The sequence below is a fragment of the Oncorhynchus gorbuscha genome, linkage group LG06 (genome assembly GCF_021184085.1).
Source record: "Oncorhynchus gorbuscha isolate QuinsamMale2020 ecotype Even-year linkage group LG06, OgorEven_v1.0, whole genome shotgun sequence".
Lineage (NCBI taxonomy): Eukaryota > Metazoa > Chordata > Actinopteri > Salmoniformes > Salmonidae > Oncorhynchus > Oncorhynchus gorbuscha.
In genome coordinates this window covers 77,051,599-77,068,002 of record NC_060178.1, presented here as the reverse complement: position 1 = coordinate 77,068,002, position 16,404 = coordinate 77,051,599, and the positions used below count along the sequence as shown (strand labels likewise).

The window sequence follows — 16,404 nt, the reverse complement described above, 5'->3', positions numbered from 1 at the left end:
CTGGACTAATGAAAATAATATATTTTTTGAGTAGAGTTTCCCTTTAATGTTTTCTCTCCAACTTGTCTGGCTGTCAAATTTACAGGAGCAACATGTACTATTTTCGTCATCATTTCCATTTCTTCAAGGTTCTTAAAGGACACAGAAATAGAAATGCCTAAAATGGCTTAGTACTGCTTCTTACCTTATCATAATCCATTTGGCCATCCATTGGGCCATCCACAGGAGGTTGGTGGCACCTTAATTGGGGTGAACGGGCTCGTGGTAATGACTGGAGCGGAATTGGTGGAATGGTATCAAATACATCAAACAAATGGGTTCAAGGTGTTTGATATCATAGACCATTATTATGAGCCTTTCTCCTATCAGCAGCCGCCACTGATTTGGCTCTAGTTGAAGGTGGAAATGTTACATGTATATCCTTTAGAAGTATTTTTGATCTTAAGTTTCTTATTTTCTTCGACCTGTAGGTATGGAGTTGCATTTACATATTACGGCATCAGCTTGAACATCACTGGGTTTGGCATGAATGTCTACTTCACACAGTTCATATATGCTGCCATCGAGTTGCCTGGAAAGATAATGGTCTATTATTTCTTGAACAAGTTTGGCCGAAAACCTGGACAGGTTGGGACATTGCTTTTGACTGGAACCTGTATCTTCATCAACATATTTGTTCCTCAAGGTATTTTTTGGTTCCTGAAAGATATTGTTAGCAAATAATGGGTTTTCACTTTACTTACGTTTTCCTTACTTACCTACTTTCTTACAATTTGAGTTTCTTGTGGAACGTATGCCATCGACGCAGTTTGTTTTCTTTGTGCACTTGCATTTTGAGTCCTGGGGGGTATTTTTGAGTTGTTAGCCTTAGATTCAGTCATCCATGTTTTCATATTTTCACTTAGGTTTGTGGGTGTTTCGTACCATCGTGGGTCTTTTTGGGAAAGGCCTGTCTGAAGCATCCTTCACAATAATGTTCCTTTATACCACTGAGCTCTACCCAACAGTAGTTCGGTGAGTGACCAATAAACTACCATATCACATAGTGTTCACTTAATGTAATCACCTGTAGTCTTGGTGTGCATTCAGTGAGGTGAAATGTCCTTCACAATGTTGCAGATAGAAATGTAACAAATAGAGCAAACACGACTCCTACTTGACAGACAGTCAACTCTGTTCTACACAAAAATGATATCTAAACATTCTGTAATGTTATTGCCTCCTTATAACACACATTGTTGAAGTGAAGTTTCCAATTGAATTGTACTGACAGATTATCATAATTTTTTGCACAGATCTGTCCTCTTTTGAACTCTAAATTACTTTTTTGCTTGGTCCCTCAGGCAGAACGGCGTTGGCTACACCTCTTTTGTGGGTCGGCTAGGCGTGTCCATCGCTCCCCTCATCGCCCTATTGGACGTTGTGTGGGAGCTCCTCCCTGCTGTGATATATGCCTTGGTGGCTGTTGGTACCGGACTAGTGGCTTTGCTCCTCCCAGAAACACTCAATGTTCGCCTGCCAGAGTTCATCGAGGACATAGAAAAACCAAGGTAGAGCAGGAATTGTATTTGGTAATACTGTGTCTAAAGCATCTAGGTACTGTATATGATTGATTGATTGATTATTTATTTAATTTCAGTTTCAGACACCATTTAGTTCCCAGCCTATATGGGCCTATAAGATACAATCAAGTGCTTGTGAAGAAAAGGGGAAACAAATACAGTTTATAAAAATAATGCAGTTATATAATGCATTGTAAAACTTGCCACGGGCCTGATTATAAGAAATTATAAAGGCTCATGCATGCTTATAACAAGTTGTAAACATTATACCTATGCCCATGCTTTAACCAATTCTTTATAAAGGCTCACACATGCTTATAACAAGTTATAAAGCATTATAAACTGGGTGGTTCGAGCCCAGAATGCTGATTGGCTGAAAAGCTGTGGTATATCAGACCGTCTACCACGGGTATAACAAAAATGTATTTTTACTGCTCTAATTACGTTTGTAACCAGTTTATAATAGCAATAAGGCACCTCGGGTTTGTGGTATATTGCCAATATACCACGGTTAAGGGCTGTATCCAGGCACTCCGCATTGTGTCGTGCTTAAGAACAGCCTTTTTGGCAATATACCACACCCCGTGGGGCCTTATTGCATAACTCTAAACCAGTTAGCTTGAGTCCTGGATGCTGATTGGCTGAACAGCATTTCAGCTATGTGTATATCAGACAATATACCACGGGCATGACACAGAAATACTTGTTTACTGTTCTATTTACGTTGGTAACCAGTTTATAATAGCAATAAGGTACCTTGTGGGTTTGTGGTATATGGCCAATATACCACGGCTAAGGGCTGTATCCAGGCACTCCACTTCGCGTTGTGCATAAGAACAGCCCTTTGCCATGGTGTTACTGGCCAATATACAACACCCCTTGAATTTTTATGAAGGCTCATGCATACTTATAACAAGTTATAATGCATTATACCTATGCCAAGGCTTAAACCGATTCTTTACAACGGCTCATAACAAGTCATACAGTATTATACGTATACGCTTTAAGTAAAGGTTACCCATTATTTAATCAGTATTCAGAATTGGACAAATGGCCATGTAACATCTAATTGCACCTTTCATGCTTTGCAGAGCGGAACTGGATGGAGAGAGTGGCAATCCACTGAAGCAAGCTGATGAAAACAGGAATGGAAATGGAACAGTTGAGGTTACATGAATCCACGCAGAGATCCTATTAGATTATAAAAGGATTAGTTATGTAGTTATATGTGAATCCATGTCACTCAGAGAGACAGTAGTTTTCAAGCAAATGCATGATAGATGAACAGAGCAGAATATCTACCTAGAAGAAATATAATGGATGGACCAAAAGTGGATGGATGGACTATTACTTACCTGTTTATTACTTGGTGAAAGATAGATGAATTGTAGCCCATTTTTCTTACATGGTCATTATTGAATCTACTGTTTTGTTCTTCATAAATACTGGTGTTTGTGTGTCTTTGCAATAAATCTGCAATAAATCTGTGTTCTATACATAAGTTTCCTGTACTATGTTATCCTAACTGGGTTAGAACTGGGTTCCTTAAACTCCTATCACGAGTTGTAACTTGTATTTTGGATAATTCTGACTGTGTATTGTTTTTAGTTCCATGCAGTTAAATACCTTTATTCTAGTGGCACGATCAATAGAAGAAAACATTGTTAAAATGGTGATGTGTTTCAGCATATCGTCTCATTTCCCGTTGGTCTAAACACTTGGGTGGGAACAAGCCTGAGTCCCAGCCTGTTGGTGCCATCATGCTGTCAAGTACTTGTCACTCATTGCCATGGTATGTTTGGCTTGACAATGAGCAATGGAGTTTGAAAAGCACATACATCATGTTCCGTTCTCGTTTTGAACTGTTCACATATTAGTGAATTCCTGAAACTTTGAAATGGTGAAATATTCTTTAGTTGCTCAAGCAACTACTTGCTGTCAATACATCACCAATTAATGTAGATAAAGGGATTCTTTAACAAGCAGAAGTGGTTAATTTAATTATTTTGCACAGTAAAAGATTGATCTGTTTCGCAAGGTTTAACTAACAATGAGACAGTTGGACCAACAGACAGACAACCTTTAGACTTGGTAAAAGATTATGAAATATTTTCTTGGTTCCAAAGCACGAATGTGAATGAGTGTGATTGCTGTGCTTTCAGTATTACAAGAAGTCTGTCTGAACCAAGTGGAAGATGAAGTTTGAGCACCTACTCTCTGATTGATATCCGAGAGTAGGTGCTCAAACTTCATCTTCCACTTGGTTCAGACAGACTCTTGTAATACTGAAAGCACAGCAATCACACTCATTCACAATGTATTTGGACGGTTCCAGATTATGATCATTATTATCAGCTTCGTTGCTCGATTCACCCTGCCTTGTCACTTTATGCTGGGTAACTTCATAGCTGCTGTGCCCTCTCACCGCTGTGACCTCAGCACTCTGGATGAGGAGGGTGTCTTTGGGAATCTGACCCAGGAGCAGAGACTGACTGTCACTATTCCAGTACAGGAAGATGGGACTCAAGCTCCTGCAAGATGTTCCCAGAACCCCAGTTCAACCTCCTGTCCAACTCCAATGACAGTGACCTAGCTACAGTCCCCTGTCAGAATGGATGGGTATATGACAACAGCACCTTCAAATCCACTCTGGCTACAGAGGTAAGCTTTTCTGTCTTTTTGTCACTAGACTATAGGTAATAATGTAGTCAATGAATGTCTCATTGAATAAAAGGCCATGTTGTACTCATTGAATGTCATTCTTCGACCACTACACATGGTTGCATAGAAATGAAGTATTATTTGTTAGTACAAATCTCTACAAATCTCTTTGAATATTGTTGCAGTGCTAGCTACTCAATTAAATTATTTCCCAAAATGGAAGTAGAGGCTGTTCTCTTTTATACGGTACCTTGAATGTGTTGTCTGTTTATTCTTATTTCTACCTCTTACATCAGTGGGACTTGGTGTGTGACCAAAAAGGGCTAAATAAGGCGACGGCCACCATCTTCTTCTTGGGAGTGATGTTCGGAGCAATGACCTTTGGTAGTCTGAGTGACAGGTAAGTTAACAATCATTTATAAATTCATAGACAGTGGATTTTAGAGTCACCTTAAAACAAATCTCTTGTGTACAGACACACGTAACATAACTGGTATGGTAGTGTCTGTCAACAGAATGTGCGGATGCAATGACTAATGAGGAACTGTCAATGCATCACTGTTAGCATCTTTTGGCCAATAGACCCACCGGTAACTTAGAAAGAGAGGAGGGTGGAGCTACCGCGCTGCTTCCCCTCCTCATTCTAGTACATTTCCTAACATGTCTTTCCCCAGATCTTATTTGAGCATCTGATGCAATTAGATCGTTCTGGATTTCCAAGATGACCTAAAAACATGAAGTAGACTGTCTCTGAATGGATACAAAAAAGTTGTTAAGTTGTTAAAGGCCCAGTGCCCAGAGTCAAAATGCATTTTTCCTGTTCTTTGCCGCTGATTAAACTAACACCGTAAAAGTGTTTTAAAAAAAAGGTTGTTTTCCCGGATATGCTACATGACCAAAAGTATTTGGGCACCTGCTTGTCTAACATTTCATTCGAAAATCATGGGCATTAATATAGAGTTGGTCCACTCCTTGCTACTATAACAGCCTCCACTCTTCTGGGAAGCCTTTCCTAGATGTTGGAACATTGCTGCTGGGACTTGCTTCCTTTCAGCCACAAGAGCATTAGTGAGGTCGGGCGCTGATGTTGGGTGATTAGGTCTGGCTCGCAATCAGCGTTTCAATTAATCCCAAAGCTGTTCAATGGTGTTAAGCTCAACTTTGTCCAGGCCAGTCAAGTTCTTCCACACCAATCTCAACAAACCATTTCTGTATGGACCTTGTTTTGTGCATGGGGTCATTGTCATGCTGAAACAGAAAAGGGCCTTCCCCAAACTGTTGCCACAAAGTTGGAAGCACAGAATCGTCTAGAATGTGGGCCTAGCTCGAATCATGAACAACAGCCCCATACCATTATTCCTCATCCACCAAACTTTACAGTTGGCACTATGCATTGGGGCAGGTAGCCTACCACTTTGTGGCTGAGCCGCTCGTGCTCCTAGACAGTTGAACGGGGCAGCTCTAGCAGGGCAGACATTTGACAAATGATTGGTTGGAAAGGTGTCATCCTATGACGGTGCCACGATGAAAGTCAATGAGCTCCATTCTACTGCCAATGTTTGTCTGTGGCGACAGCATGGCTGTGTGCTTGATTTTAGACACCTGTCAGCAACAGGTATGGCTGAAATAGCCGAATCCACTAATTTGAAGGGGTGTCCACATACTTTTTTATATATAGTGCAGTTTCTGGTTGAAAATACAATATACACAGGACCTTCTAATCAGCAGGTTTTGCATGGGTGGAGTTGTGGCTCGCCTGGTGACATCACCAGGTGGCAAATTTGTTAATTTACCAATAACAAAGAGAATTCCAAACCTATAAAAGTTTTCCCCTCAAAGTTATTGCTTGAGAAATAATTATATTTCTAAAAAGCATTATTTTATATATATATTTTTACTTTAATAGAAAACTGTTTTATGGTACCTAATTGTATTAGGTTTAGTATTTAGTATTTAATATTTTTTTAGGATCCCATTCATAGCCATGGGAGTTCTGAGGGTGCTGCAGCACCTTGAAAAATGGGAATATTTATTTATTATTTGTAAAAAAAAAACACTTGGCCTTTACAACTCTTCCGTCTTTAGCTGCAGGGACCTTTTTTTAAACAAAAGTAGTGCACTGGGCCTTTATTACACCTGTATTCAGGGCTGGTCCTGGCAATTCTGCCACCCTAGGTGAGACAAACATATTGCCCCCTGCAAAACTAGAATACTCAGAGTAAGCACAATTATGTTGAAAAGACGTCTATAATCCGTATTTTCCAGACGTTGAAGTTAGGTTCAATTTAGGTTCTGAATGAAAAGTGAAAAGAACATATGTATTTTCCAGAAATCAAGGCCGGTTGTGACCACACCAAATCCGAACCAAACATAGGCGTCTATAGTTGAGCAAAATCAAGGCTGGTCTAGACTGGACCAAAAACTAACGTCTGTGGGTGTGGAAATCAAGACCATTGTAGACTGCAACAAACAAAAAGATTGCTGGTCCAGACAAGACCAAAAAAATACATCCAAAAGACATTGGCGTCGGTCTGTGCTTACTGGGGTGTATCCTACAGTGTCTGCCTGCAATGTAATTTTATGAATGCTCATCCATGTCTTAGTCCCAATGTTTCTAAAACAAGCTTTTCCATTGGCTTTATTACATTTCCACCACACTAAACAATTTGGCTGTTTAAGCTATGAATATCATCTACCCAACTTTATCAGGAGTTATTCTGAGCCTATTTGCAATGTGTTTACTCATTGGGAAATGCATAAGTATTTTATTTTTCGCCATGTATACAAACTTGAAACCAATGATCATGACAATTTAGCCCAAGGGGTGAAACTTCTGGACAGCAGTTTTGAGTAGCCTGATTATCCATTCCATATTGTCCATTTTACTTTGGCCTCTACTGTTTTTAGTATATGTGGTTTGTTAACATGTCAGCACATTTTATTTATATGATTCGGCGCCTTATAGGTTAGGGTATTTTATCAGAGAAACCTGCATGATGTAAAAAGTGTCTCTCCCATTACTTATACATTTTATCTCCAGCCTGTAGGCTACAGATAAAGCCACATACTCTTTCTACCATATCCTATATCTGCTACATGATTTATTTTTGTTCATTTTGACGGAATGTTGGTGGAGCGTGGCAGCGATACGTCTCTCCAACAGCACCCTGAAGAGGCACGCTGGGAATGGACAAGCAAAATATAATGCGCCCCTGCCTTTCACAAAGTTGGCACTACTTAATTACAGGCATCAGCGCTCACCTAAAAAGTCCACATGCCACTGTTGAGAGAAATTGTAATTGTTTTTGGGCAGAATTATGTGAGGTTTTATGTGTTGTTGGAGGTGTGTCTTTGTCAGTTTAGCTCAGAAAATGCCGGCCTCTTCAATCTGCCGGCATAGACGGCTGAGGTCTGGCCTTTCCCGTATTAGCGGACGGATATAGGAAAGGGGATACTTAGTCAGTTGTACAACTGAATGCCTTCAAGTGAAATGTGTCTTCTCCATTTAGCCCTCTGCAGCTCGGGAGACATGTTTTCTCCCACAAAAGTATTGTATTGAGCCTTTACTACTCCTGCATTATCAGACCGATACAGCCGTATGCAAAACGAATTGCAGCACCCCACCCGCAAACATCTTCTCTCGTCTATGTCCCCATTTTTTAAATATATATTTTTATTTCACCTTTATTTAACCAGGTAGGCTAGTTAAGATCAAGTTCTCATTTGCAACTGGGGCCTGGCCAAGATAAAGCATAGCAATTAAACACATACAACAACACAGAGTTACACATGGAATAAACAAAACATACAGTCAATAATACAGTAGAACCAAAGAAAACAAAAAGTCTATATACAGTGAGTGCAAATGAGGTAAGTTAAGGAAATAAATAGGCCATGGTGGAGAAGTAATTACAATATAGCAATTAAACACTGGAATGGTAGATGTGCAGAAGATGAATGTGCAAGTAGAGATACTGTGGTGCAAAGGAGCAAGATAAATAAATAAATACAGTATGGGGATGAGGTAGATAGCCCATCTGTAAACAGCCCATCTATGTACAGGTGCAGTGATCTGTGAGCTGCTCTGACAGCTGGTGCTTAAAGCTAGTGAGGGAGATATGAGTCTCCAGTTTCAGTGATTTTTGCAGTTCGTTCCAGTCATTGGCAGCAGAGAACTGGAAGGAAAGCGACCAAAGGAGGAATTGGCTTTGGGGTGACCAGTGAGATATACCTGCTGGAGCGCGTGCTACGAGTGGGTGCTGCTATGGTGACCAGTGAGCTGAGATAAGGCGGGGCTTCACCTAGCAGAGACTTGTAGATAACCTGTAGCCAGTGGGCTTGGCGACATTAGCTATTGCTGAACCAGCAGCTACACTTCCTGGGGTCCACATGAAACATAAAACATGACATATTACAGAACATCAATAGACAGGAACAGCTCAAGGACTGAACTACACACATTTAAAATAATAACAATAGGACCTAGAAAGGTCCTACTAAAACAACACTGAGAGAAACAGAGAGACCCATTACTCTATGCCTACATCCTAATACATTCATATATTACATTTTCATTTTCATATCGTACATTTACATTCAGTAACATCTAGCAGTTACACGCATACATACATCAGTACACATATGACTATGAGTTATTAGGGTAAAATAGGGGGGATTGGAAATTATGAAGACAATTACATTGAGGGAAGCTACAATCTATCTGCAATATTAAAGCTGATCTACCTCCTAAAAAAATAAAAGAAAGGGCAGAGGCATTGTGCTGTTTTTATTAATTTATTAAAGTACATTTTGCTGTTTGCTTGAGTAATTTGAAATGGAAGGAGTTCCTTGAATTCATTCTGGATTTGGGGCTGTGTAGAGACCCCTGGTGGCATGTCTGGTGGGGTAAGTTTGTCTGTCAGAGCTATTTCAACACATTCATATTTCTCACATTAACATTTATCTTTCCTCTGCTTTGATCCAAGAGAGACTGACAATTTGACATTGATATAAAAACAGCTACATTTGGTCTTTAATATTTTTTAAATCGATCAAATTAAGGGGACATTTGTATTTGTATTCTCTTTACATAAGCGTATCTTATTATATTTCTACTTGAAAGAGGGGAGTTGCCTCACACTACAGAGACAGGAAATAGGCCCATGCCCTATGGGCCATTCTAGCTCGGAGAAAGTTACTTAATGTAATTAGATATTTTTCTCTTCACTTTATCTTCACCTGTTGTCTTATTTCTCTAGTTTTGGTAGGAAGACCATGCTCCTGGTGTCCTATATCTCTGGCATGCAGTTTGGTGTTGCCAGTGCTTTCTCCACCTCCTTCATAATGCTTGCTGTGCTCAGGTTCTTCACTGGGTTCGGCATCACTGGCATCGTCATCATCTCATCAGTACTCAGTGATTACGCTCACGCTCGCACACACACGCTCGCACACACACACACACACACACACACACACACACACACACACACACACACACACACACACACACACACACACACACACACACACACACACACACACACACACACACACACACACACACACACACACACACACATGCAGCCCACCCACCACTAGATGAATACAGACAACCCACGTGGTGTCTCAGAGACTATCCTTGACTCATCTGGTGTTGCGTTGTGCCATCCTCAGGTGTGGAGTGGGTGGACATTGAGCACAGAAAATTAGTGGGAGTGATTGACAGCCTGTCCTGGACGTTTGGTAACTCCATGATTCCAGCCATAGCCTATTGTGTGAACGACTGGAGACAGCTGACCATAGTGGTCACCTCACCTCTCGTCCTGGCCATACTCACATGGAGGTCAGAGGGAGGGAGGGACTAACAAACAAATGAATGGACAGTTAACAGTTAACAGTTGCTGTGTTATTGTGAATAACATCTTTACCTCCTCCAATAGGTGGATTCCTGAGTCAGCCAGGTGGCTCATAGCCAATGGGAAGTTTGAGAAAGCAAACTTTTATTTGCAACAATGTGCCCAGATTAACCAGAAGCAAGAGTTTGCATCCGAAATTACACCAGAGGTAAGCAATTGCCAGGATAGGATACGTTTAAGCAATATGGTTATTTAAATTCCTTCACTCTTCTTTCTAGCCTGGTTCCAGATCTGTTTGTGCACAAATCTAATCAAATTGTATTTGCCACATGTGCTGAGTACACCAGGTGTAGATTATACAGTGAAATACTTAACGGAAATGACCAAATCAAAAGGAAATATTAACACAAAATAGTAACACAATAAAATAATAGCAAGGCTACAGTATATACAAGGATACCGAGTCAATGTGCTTGGGGTGCGAGGTAGTTGAGGTAACATTTACATGTAGGCAGGGGTAAAAGTGACTAGGCAATCAGGATAGATAATAAACAGAGTAGCAGCAGCATGTGAAGAGTATAAAAAGAGTGTGAAAGTGTACGTGTGTGGAGTCAATATGGATGTGTTTGTGTTTTGTGTGTGTGAGCATATGTAGTATGTGTGTGTGTGTATATGGGTATATGTTAGTGTTGGGAGTGTCAGTGTAGTATGAGTGGGTAGAGTCCAGTGATTGTGCATAGAGCCAGTGCAAGAGTGTCAGTGTAGTATGAGTGGGTAGAGTCCAGTGATTGTGCATAGAGCCAGTGCAAGAGTGTCAGTGTAGTATGAGTGGGTAGAGTCCAGTGATTGTGCATAGAGCCAGTGCAAGAGTGTCAGTGTAGTATGAGTGGGTAGAGTCCAGTGATTGTGCATAGAGCCAGTGCAAGAGTGTCAGTGTAGTATGAGTGGGTAGAGTCCAGTGATTGTGCATAGAGCCAGTGCAAGAGTGTCAGTGTAGTATGAGTGGGTAGAGTCCAGTGATTGTGCATAGAGCCAGTGCAAGAGTGTCAGTGGGCCCTGTGTTGAGGGACAGCGTGGTGGATGTGTTGTTGCCTTACCCTCACCACCAGGGGCAGCCCGTCAGGAAGTTGAGGATCCAGTTGCAGAGGGAGGTGTTTAGTCCCAGGGTCCTTAGCTTAGTAATGAGCTTGGAGGGCACTATGGTGTTGAACGCTGAGCTGTAGTCAACGAACAGAATTTAGACAGGTTACTTTGGTCTTCTTGTGCACAGGGACTGTCTTGATAACTCCTGTGGTCAGAGTTGGCAAGACAGCACAAATAGATCTAGGACCTGTTTACTTTCCCTCTTAAAGCCTGGGTGGATTTTTTTCCATATTGCTTATGTATATCCAATCTTTTCATATCTACAGGTGCGTCGAGGAGATCAAGTCTAGGGGTTGATTTTGAGATTCAGCAACTGATCCGCCTCTGTTCTTCTCGCCACCAGACGCTGTCCAGTATCATTGTGACAGAGAGAAAAGACAGAACCTACTCCTACCTGGACTTGGTCAGAACCCCAAAGATGAGGAGACTGGCTCTACTCACAGGCATAGTGTGGTGAATATCCCTGACTCATGATATCTGATACAAGTTGCTTTAGTAAACGCAGGTTCATCATGTCTGGCCACACACTATAATGTTAGGAATGTATTGATGCTATCAAGTTGGGTAAGATTTCATTTGACCGTTTTGATCTAATATCCACATAAGAGAATATCCTGAAATGTAAATTCAACTTTAAATTAGACTTTTAGCTCACCTCAAACTGTGTCAAAACACATGACATAGCTCTACACTGTTTAACAACACCAACAATGCCAACCTGATTTCTCATCCCCAAGGTATGGTGTGGCTTCAACATATTATGGCATTAGCTTCAACATCACTGGATTTGGGCTCAACATATATCTAACCCAGTTTGTGTATGGTGCCATAGAACTCCCAGTCACACTATCAGTGTACTTAATACCTTCTGGATAAGGTGGGTAGGAGAAACACAGAAGTAGGATCTCTGCTAGGAGCTGGAATCTGTCTCGCTATTAATATTTTCCTACCCAGAGGTGAGTGCTTTTTTTTGTGGGGGTCAGGGAGGCGGTCAATTCAAGTCCAGGAGACATCTTATAATGTATTGATGCTGTCAACTAATACTGCCCTTCCTCTAGTGCAGCACTGACATACTACCTGATTCAACTATAGTTTTCTAAATTGAAGACCTAGCTTAGATGAATCAGGTGTTTTAGAGCTGGGTTAGAACAGACCCTGGCAGTATCACATCTCTACACGAGTTATCACAACTCTAAAGGAGTTATCACAACTCTACACAAGTTATCATCGAGTTCTGCTGGGGTATGTTCCAGTTTTTTTCAGTTATTCATGAACTCATCCTAAATATTTAAATATGGTGGGAAACGTTGCCTTAAAGGAAAGGTCATGTCGTTCCTCTCCTCCACTTCAGACATGTTTGTTTTCAGGACGGTGGTGGCGATGCTGGGGAAGGGTTGCTCGGCAGCATCCTTCACAACTGTCGTGTTATACAGTTCTGAGCTGTTCCCTACTGTGGTCAGGTAAATCACACCTGTGTCTCCGATTTAAAGTGTAACTAAAGACAGACAGGTCAAAATGTGTGTTCTGTATTTTCTCTCTCTGTCTTTCAGGCAGAATGGCATGGGCTACAATTCGTCCATGGGTCGCCTGGCGGTTTCTCTGGCCCCTCTCATTCTGCTGCTTGACAAGGTGTGGAGGGACCTTCCGCAGGTCCTCCTCTGCTCCATAGCCCTGCTGGCTTGCCTGGTGGCCAGGATGCTGCCTGAGACACGTGACCGCTGTCTACCAGAGACCATTCAGGACATTGAGGACGGGCAGACAGGGGTATGATATAGCCTCTGAGATATAGACACTTAGGTTGAGATTCAATCCAAGGTGCGTTAAAGAGCAGCGCACTAGACAGATCACAATGCATCTATTAAAGGCTAAATATGCAGAAATCGCTCAGCCTTTGCCTAGTTGCTACAATTCTAAAATACTAGCCTAAACCTAGCAAACCACAATTTCTCAAGCAAGCATTTTGCCAGGGTACAATCTGTAAATTCTTTGCAAATATGGTTATTGATGATTATGAATATCATAGTGTTTTATCAATGACTGTGTTTATTCTTTTTATGTACAATTCTAGGAACATTTTGGCTGGATCCCAAGTTGTGGAAACAACAGAAATCCCTCTAAAATCAAAGGCCAACGATGAGGGGAAAATTGACACTAAGATATTCTTTCTGTAAATATTTTTTATATGCCCAAATGTGCACCAACAACAATTTTCAAACACCTTTTCAAGTAATCTCATTGTGTTTGTTCCACATCAAAAACAACATTCAAACCTTGCACTGATTTAATAAAACAAGACACAAGAGAAGCATAATTCATTTTATTCCTCCTATACAAATTCTAATTTTCCACTCAATTGCAATACTGCATTATCTTATTTAGTAAAGACACCTTTCTGTTTCATATGAATGAGGAACAAAATATTATCTTTGATAACGTATCATAACTCTTTATGCATTCTTCCTCACCATAAACATTGGCAAATGTATGCAATCAATCTTTAATATTGGATATGAACCTGTTGTTAAATACGTATTTTATAAATCTGTGTGCTTAGCAGGTTGCAAAAGTGATTTAAATATTCGGAAACATTATTACGTTATACAAACAATATGTAAAAATACACACAAAAATACTTCATGTTTATCAGCAAGCATGTGGTCGGGTCCATTGCAATACCTGTCAATTCAGTCAGTGAATCACTTCAGTCACTCAATTCAGTCACTGAAATTACCCTAATCAAACAGAAACCCCATTCATCTTACTTTTTAGTGTGTGGTTAGGACTGGCTGGGTATTTCAGTTTTGCTCCATGTCTTCCTTCTCATAGATGTAACAGCCCACCTTGCCGATGTTCACTCCTTTTGGTCCATACAGGATGCCGTAGCAAGGGACGTGGCAATAAGGTATCCCTTCATGCTGTAACAAGGGGAAAAAATTCCATTTACATTTTTTAAACTTATTTTGTACATAACGTTTCTGCAACGGTATCTTACGGCAAAAAAGTTCTTCTGGATATCAGTTATACTTTTCGTGGCTGTTTATTTACCACCACAGACAGATGCTGGCACTATGACCGCACTCGGTCAGCTGTATAAGGAAATAAGCAAACAGGAAACCACTCACCCAGAGGCGGTGCTCCTAGTGGCCAGAGACGTTAATGCAGGAAAACTTTAAATCAGTTCTACCAAATTCCTATCAACATGAGTGCAACCAGAGATAAAACAATTGTAGATCACCTGTACTCCACACACACTCGTACAAAGCTCTCCCTCGCCCTCCATTTGGTAAATCCAACCACAACTCTATCCTCCTGATTCCTGCTTAAAAGCTCAAATTAAAGCAGGAAGCACCAGTGTTTCGGTCTATAAAAAAGTAGTCAGATGAAGCAGATGCTAAACTACAGGACTGTTTTGTTAGCACAGACTGGAATATGTTCGGGATTCTTCCGATGGCATTGAGGAGTACACCATATCAGTCACTTGCTTTATCAATAAGTGCATTGAGGACGTCGTCCCCACAGTGACTGTACGTACATACCCCAACCAGAAGTCATGGATTACAAGCAACATTCGCACTAAACTAAAGGATAGAGCTGCCGCTTTCAAGGTCCGGGACTCTACTCCGGAAGTTTACAAGAAATCCTGCTATGCCCTGCGACGAACCATCAAACAGGCAAAGCGTCAATACAGGGCTAAGATTGAAACATACTACTGTACCTTGGCTCCGACACTCGTCAGATGTGGCAGGGCTTGCAAACTATTATAGACTACAAAGGGAAGCACAGCCGCAAGCTCCCCAGTGACACAAGCCTACCAGACGAGCTAAATCACTTCTATGTATGATTTAATTAATTAACCAACATCTATGCATCTTCAGATTGTCTTATAAGTCCATGTGGGCTAGGCATCCTGAAAATGCAAGACACTTTAATAATAAAATCAATCAAATCAACCTTACTTGTGAATTTCAACACAGAAACACTGATGTTGATCTTAAAAGCAGCCCTCGCTTCAGGTCATCAGTAACTGTAGTAGACAGTTACAACGATAAAAACGATAAAAACATTCCCTAACCAGAAACCGTGGATTGATGGCAGCATTCGCGTGAAACTGAAAGCGCGAACCACTGCTTTTAATCAGGGCAAGGTGTCTGGCAACATGACTGAATACAAACAGTGCAGCTATTCCCTCCGTAAGGCTATCAAACAAGCTAAGCGTCAGTACAGAGACAAAGTGGAATCTCAATTCAATGGCTCAGACACAAGAGGCATGTGGCAGGGTCTACAGTCAATCACGGACTACAAGATGAAATCCAGCCCAGTCACGGACCAGGATGTCTTGCTCCCAGGCAGACTAAATAACTTTTTGCCCGCTTTGAGGACAATACAGTGCCACTGACACGGCCTGCAACGGAAACATGCAGTCTCTCCTTCACTGCAGCCGAGGTGATTAAGACATTTAAACGTGTTAACCCTCGCAAGGCTGCAGGCCCAGACGGCATCCCCAGCCGCGCCCTCCGAGCATGCGCAGACCAGCTGGCCGGTGTGTTTACGGACATATTCAATCAATCCCTATACCAGTCTGCTGTTCCCACATGCTTCAAGAGGGCCACCATTGTTCCTGTTCCCAAAAAAGCTAAGGTAACTGAGCTAAACGACTACCGCCCCGTAGCACTCACTTCCGTCATCATGAAGTGCTTTGAGAGACTAGTCAAGGACCATATCACCTCCACCCTACCTGACACCCTAGACCCACTCCAATTTGCTTACCACCCAAATAGGTCCACAGACGATGCAATCTCAACCACACTGCACACTGCCCTAACCCACCTGGACAAGAGGAATACCTATGTGAGAATGCTGTTCATCGACTACAGCTCGGCATTCAACACCATAGTACCCTCCAAGCTCGTCATCAAGCTCGAGACCCTGGGTCTCGACCCCGCCCTGTGCAACTGGGTACTGGACTTCCTGACGGGCCGCCCCCAGGTGGTGAGGGTAGGCAACAACATCTCCTCCCCGCTGATCCTCAACACGGGGGCCCCACAAGGGTGCGTTCTGAGCCCTCTCCTGTACTCCCTGTTCACCCACGACTGCGTGGCCACGCACGCCTCCAACTCAATCATCAAGTTTGCGGACGACACAACAGTGGTAGGCTTGATTACCAACAACGACGAGACTGCCTA

General features: G+C 41.7%; 1 protein-coding gene and 2 pseudogenes across 2 annotated transcripts in view; 2 read left to right on the top strand and 1 right to left on the bottom strand.

Annotated features, from left to right (window-relative positions):
- LOC124038739 overlaps positions 1 to 3,057 on the top strand; it is a 29,166-nt pseudogene extending 26,109 nt beyond the window's left edge.
- A 555-nt stretch (positions 3,058 to 3,612) lies between these two features.
- Positions 3,613 to 12,991, top strand: LOC124038738 (annotated as a pseudogene).
- Positions 12,992 to 13,523: 532 nt separating this feature from the next.
- The window catches only part of LOC124038353 (cysteine-rich protein 2-like), a 28,329-nt gene continuing 25,448 nt past the window's right edge, over positions 13,524 to 16,404 (bottom strand). For both annotated transcript variants that reach the window (XM_046354135.1, XM_046354136.1), the window contains one exon: positions 13,524 to 14,136. In XM_046354135.1, coding sequence (XP_046210091.1) covers positions 14,017 to 14,136 — 120 coding nt within the window. In that variant the 3' untranslated portion in view covers positions 13,524 to 14,016. The remainder of the gene's footprint in view (positions 14,137 to 16,404) is intronic.